Below are 5762 nucleotides of genomic sequence, written 5' to 3' on the forward strand. Positions count from 1 at the left end.
TTATTGTTTATATTTTTGTCTCCATTTCTTCTAGACTTATATATTCCTGTCATCTTTTTACTTTTTGTTTTTGTTTAATTTAAGTGGCTTTTTGCCTTCTTTTATTTTTAAAAATAAATAATGCACATAATTTAAAACAATCATGATTTCTATCTAATGTAAATATACTTAGGTTTTGAAAATGATATTTCTCCTGTATATATATATATATATATATTGTGGTTTAAAGTAAGCCACATAAAAAATAAAATAAAATTAATGAAAACAATGCTGATGACATTTCAATATAAGTTTCTTTTTTCAGGGATAAAAGACTTTTCAATAGAAGTCTTAAATGCTGATGTCATTTTAATACAAGTTTCCTGTTTTTTAGGGGGCAAAAGACATTTCAATAGAAGTTGGCAATCCATAAGATTACACATTTAGAATTAATTTGTGACTTGATTTTTCTTCACAAAAATGATTTCCCAACTTCTTTTTATAAAATATAATCTCACAATGCTCAATTCGACTCATAAATAAGGATATAAAAATTAATTAGTGCAAAAATGCTGTTAATTGAAAAAGGTCATTTTTCATTTATTTTTACTGGATAACAATTTTTATTATTTTGAGGGAAATGGAAATTGCATTTTAAGGGCTAATAATGGCTTTAAGAAAAAAGTGAAAATTTTAACTAATTAATTAATTAATCAATTATTTTTTTTTACAAGTGCTTATTAGATTTCGCTGAATATGCAATATTTAATTAATAATTAAAAAAAAATCTAAAATGAAACGGAATAGATGTAATCATAGTAGAAGATGTTTTAACGAGTGATAATCATTAACCCTCAAAAACATAAGTGAGAGGGGAAAACTATGCACCCTCATCTCCACGAAACTAAAATTACGGTTATGAAAATCAAACTCAAGTCTCTATCAAGAGAAGGGGATCCGGGTACTGCTGGGTTATCAACTATTTGGTAAATGTTTTGCTAATATACTTCTAAAAACCTTAAAAATTTTTGTTACACATGTTTTTACCAGATATAGTAAAAAGAGAAAGGTATTCATACCTGCCTGTTATAGGTGAGTACCTATAGATCTATATGTATGGGTTTAAATTTCTAAGACTAGGTAAGCTATAAATATATAGCAGTGGACTTTAAAATTCGCCACTATATAAATGTTGCTAGCTTTAATCTTGTTATGATTTATTCACAGTTAATTTTTAGTTTCTACAACCCATATCTCTTAATATATTGAGTCTAGATTTTTATATATTTTTTTAACGTGTGAGTTTAATTTACATGAAACTAAATATACACTTAAATCGAAACGGAAGTAGTTAATTAAGGCCATGAAATAGAAAATATTGTAGCCAATGTAGCACAGAAACATTAGTTCTTTATTGTTTTCATGCATCATGATTTTTTTTTTATTGGAACAACAAAAAATACAAAAACAGATATCAGGAAAACTATGTAAGAGCTTTAATATGCCATGTGATACAAATTGCAGCTATTTATAGAATTCCATGACGGAAAAGCCATAGATATTACACACGATTTTTAACCTTGAGAAGCCACCGGCTTTGGCAAGAAACTGATACTCCTTTTTAGACCTTTCTTTCCCTCCAACACTGAAAGCCAACATAATAATATCTAGAAGAAAAGCATTCTTTAATTCATTAGCATTTTGAGAGGTTTCTGGAATAACTTGCTCTACAACAATTATCTTCCCGTTGTTTGGCAATGCTTTCCAACAATTCTTCAATAATTTTATACAATCTGCATCACTCCAATTATGAAGTATCTCCTGCATGTAAAGATCTCATTATAATCAAACCAAAAGCTTTTTTTAATTATATAATGATAGTGGTTGATCTATTACATTTTCTTATGTACAAAAAAACAAATCAACAAATTAACCTTCATAAGGATGGCATCACCGGTTGGAACACTTTCAAACATGTCTCCCCCTACAAACTCTATTCCTGCGCACAAATAATCACAACTGATTTTTAACGTAAATCCATGCATGGTTTCTAAACATATATAGAAAATTAACAACTACAAGTTAAATAATTAAGGTCAAGATTAACCTTGAATGGGTTTTGCTTTAGAGACCACATGACATAAATCAAAGTTGATGGTTTTGATGTGGGGGTGCTTGGATAGTATGATGGAAAGAATGGCACCATGACCACCACCCACATCCACAAGCACATTAATTCTTTCAAATCCCTTGTAGTTTTCAAGCATTTTTTTCATGAACATGGTGGTCTGGTTGAACATGGCTTCGTTGAACAGCTCACTAAAATGGGGGTCTTTGTTCTCATGCTCATAAACTGTCATTCCATGAGTCTTCACAAATGGGACACTCCCTGTCTAACACTGCATGCTTTTATATTTGGCCTGCATGTACAGAATCTAAAGTTAAAAATCTCATTTTTATTTAGCTTGCAAAATGAATGTTGTAAATAAGGGAGGTTTTTCTCTTGATGTTAATTATTTCCGGTTTGTCTCTAAACTATCTATTTGAAACAACAAATTTCTTTTGGTTATTGAAAAATTTAATTCTTTGTTATAAAATATAAAACTAACAAAACTATTCTTTTCCATAAAGATATTAAAAATAAAAATTTATAAATTCATTACCAAAATTATATATATATATATATATGAAATTATAAATATATTACTTTTTAATTGTTGAGTGACTTTCACAATAGGTTTTTTAATCAATGGATTATAATTCAAATCTTCATGCTTTCAATTTTTTAAAAGAAAAACAAAAGAAAAACAAAAAGTTCTTTTTTTTTTTGAAAAATAAATAAATCTGGAATTCAAATACACAGTACTACATCTCTTTCCACTTGATTGAATCTTTATTTTAAACCAATACAATTTAAAAATAAAAATAAAATAAAAATATATAATCACTATTATTAAAAATATTTATTATATTTCTCCTTTAATTAATCTATTTCTTTTTTCCGTTGGAATAAATTTTTATCTACGTATATTTGAGTTATCCTCATATATATATATATATATATATAAATTTTAAAACAATTATATATATACATATATATATATATATATATATAAAGTTTGCATCATCTATCTTTTATCAATTATATCTCTTACTTTTTATTATCTGATCTACAGTAATATATAATATATAAAAATATTTTTTATAATTTTTTATTATATACTTTCTCACTCCATTTATTAAAAATCTTTCTTACCATGTATCCGCCATGAACTTGGAGTGGTGTATGAGCAAGAGTGGAGCCAGAGAGACTCCATCCTCATCCTTAGTGAAGAACTTGCAAACCGGGCCCAGTCCATAGCGCCTCTTGCTCTTCCCATCCTCCTCTCCGTCCATCTCGTCGCACATCATCACTTTGTGCGCGGCCAAGAACCGAAGCATTCTGTCGAGCACCTCGTGGGCATCAGGGTTGCTGGTTTGGATCTTTGACGCTATCTCTTCCGGCGAGAGCAGAGCGCCGGACCCAGCTGCTGCCATGGTCTCCAGCACGTCCAGCTCGATCATGGCCTTCATCATCATCGGCAACGCGATGCCACATCCGAGGTCCATGGCGTCGGAGAATGCTAGTATTTCCTCCATTGGTGTATTGCACGGGAGGTGTTTGTGTTTATTCCCAAGAGAAGTGAGAGTTTGTGGTTAGTTAAGAGATGATGTGTTGTTTGGTCTTGGATTATGAGTGCTTTTTTTATAGTGAATATTTACCTATAAAAAAATTTTTATATTTTTATTTGACGGCACTTAAATTTTTATTGAATAATTATATTTTTTTATTTTTTAATTTGATGTGACCAGTAACCAACTTTGACAATTTTTGTTGGATGATCTTCCACGGTTTTATTATTATTATTATCACTATTATTATTTATTATTATTTATAAAAGTTAGACCATATTAATTTATATGTCAGTGACGTGTTATTGTGTAATATATGCGACTGTGAGTAAAACTATTAATTAAAAAGGGAAAATTACTCTACGGTCCCTGAAATTTTTTATTCTTTCCAATGGGTCCTTCTGAGAAAATATTATTTTTGCGTCCCTTCTTTACTAAATCGGCTCTATTTCATCGTAAAACATCGACTTTTTGAAGTTCAAATTTTGTTTCGATACACAAAAATTTGAATAGATTCACAACAAGTAAATGGATCACACACATTAAAGAACAAAAGTAAAAACTGAACTTGATGCTCGAATAATAAATACGAAATACCAAAAGCTAAAGAACAAAACTAAAAATTTGAAATGTGATGTAAGACTAAGTAAATCTAAAGGTTATCTGAGCCCATCTGAACTTAAAAATAATTCTGAAAAAAAGAGAGATTTTTAAGATTTAAAAAAATCAAAGGGTTTTTTTTATCCAATGTGCTATAGTTTTTTGTTTTGCACCTCTTAATGTTGTAGCGCCTAAGCGCTGCATGCTAGCGCCTAGGCACTAGATTTTCTGTTTTGCTTGTTTTTTCTCTGTTGAAACTTTGCACTTTTTTTCTCTAATTTTGTGCTTTTTATATGTTCTTCCTTCAAATCATTCTTTCTTTCCTACAATGTAATAACAATAAGATTAGGAGTAAAATTGGTTTAAAATAATTCAAATTTAATTCATTATGAGTTAAACAAGGTCTATATATTGAGTGCAAATTATACTCATCTTACCATTAATTCCAGTTATTAGGTACCTCCTACATATAAAGTTTTTTCTGTGATCAGCCCAAAATTTATAATAATTTTTCCAATTATAATGCTGGTGGTTCCTATGGGAATCCAATTATTATTTTTATTTATTATTTTGTTATTACATGCTTTTTATATTTTAGTGTGAGAATTGAAAGATGATAATTAATCCATTTATAATTTTTCTTTAAATTAAAATCTAAACATAAATGTTTGAGATAGAAATTTGAAAAAAAGAAAAGAAAATAAATGTCTGGGTAGAAATTTGATTAAAAAAAAGTAGTTATTGATAAAAAGAAAATCCATGGGAATTGGAAGTGTTTTTTGAAAATCAATGAAAAATAAAAAGCTTGCGGATGATTTTCCTTTTTTTAATCAACGACATCGGTATAACTCTTTTATGAAAAATATTTGACAACTTGTTTTATGAAATATAATAATTCAAAATGCTTAATTAGATAAGAAGCATGTATATAAAATTAAAACATAATGGAAAACTGTTATCTCAAAAATATTTTTTAATTAATTTATATATATATATTGACATATGTGGTAGAATCGAATGTCCAGCTTATACGTCATCACTTGGTGATAGAGGGTTTGAGTTATAAAACTACATCCACAGCAGGAAAATTTTTATCATTATCAGTAAGATTTAGATATAGGCTTTTTTAAAATGTCTTACACTAAAGTTTTTCACAGTGGGGATAATGTAGTTGAGTTTGAACTCTTTGGTTAATATATTTTGTTTTGGTGAAAATTGTTTGTAATATTTCAGCTAACTATTCAATATTTAATTAACAATGATAAGGAAATCCAAACATGGCACCTAGAAGTCAAGCTCACGGTGGAAAAATATGAACTTTGAAAGCATAAGAAATCATTCATTAATTTACTCTGATTGAATAGCCAAGTTCGATCTGTTCAACGGTGACATGCCATCTAAATTTATAATTGCTTTATTACAATGATATATAGGAATTGGTCAATTTTAATTATGTAAAATTATCAAAAAAGAAAGAAAGTAAGTAAGAAAGAAATTAACTGACGGATGTT

General features: G+C 28.5%; 2 protein-coding genes across 2 annotated transcripts; both read right to left on the bottom strand.

Moving 5' to 3' along the window:
• Nucleotides 1-1405: 1405 nt before the first annotated feature.
• Nucleotides 1406-2360, bottom strand: LOC120256874 (caffeic acid 3-O-methyltransferase 2-like). The gene is made up of 3 exons (XM_039264545.1): nucleotides 2087-2360; nucleotides 1914-1978; nucleotides 1406-1800 (listed from the first exon to the last, which is right to left on the bottom strand). The coding sequence occupies exons 1-3, from the start codon at nucleotides 2337-2339 to the stop codon at nucleotides 1504-1506; spliced, it is 615 nt and encodes a 204-aa protein (XP_039120479.1). The 5' UTR covers nucleotides 2340-2360; the 3' UTR covers nucleotides 1406-1503.
• On the bottom strand, nucleotides 2351-3689 carry LOC120256875 (caffeic acid 3-O-methyltransferase-like). Its single transcript, XM_039264546.1, has 2 exons — nucleotides 3236-3689; nucleotides 2351-2399 (listed from the first exon to the last, which is right to left on the bottom strand). The coding sequence occupies exons 1-2, from the start codon at nucleotides 3616-3618 to the stop codon at nucleotides 2351-2353; spliced, it is 432 nt and encodes a 143-aa protein (XP_039120480.1). The 5' UTR covers nucleotides 3619-3689.
• Nucleotides 3690-5762: the final 2073 nt, after the last annotated feature.

This window comes from Dioscorea cayenensis, unplaced genomic scaffold (assembly GCF_009730915.1).
Source record: "Dioscorea cayenensis subsp. rotundata cultivar TDr96_F1 unplaced genomic scaffold, TDr96_F1_v2_PseudoChromosome.rev07_lg8_w22 25.fasta BLBR01001691.1, whole genome shotgun sequence".
NCBI lineage: Eukaryota > Viridiplantae > Streptophyta > Magnoliopsida > Dioscoreales > Dioscoreaceae > Dioscorea > Dioscorea cayenensis.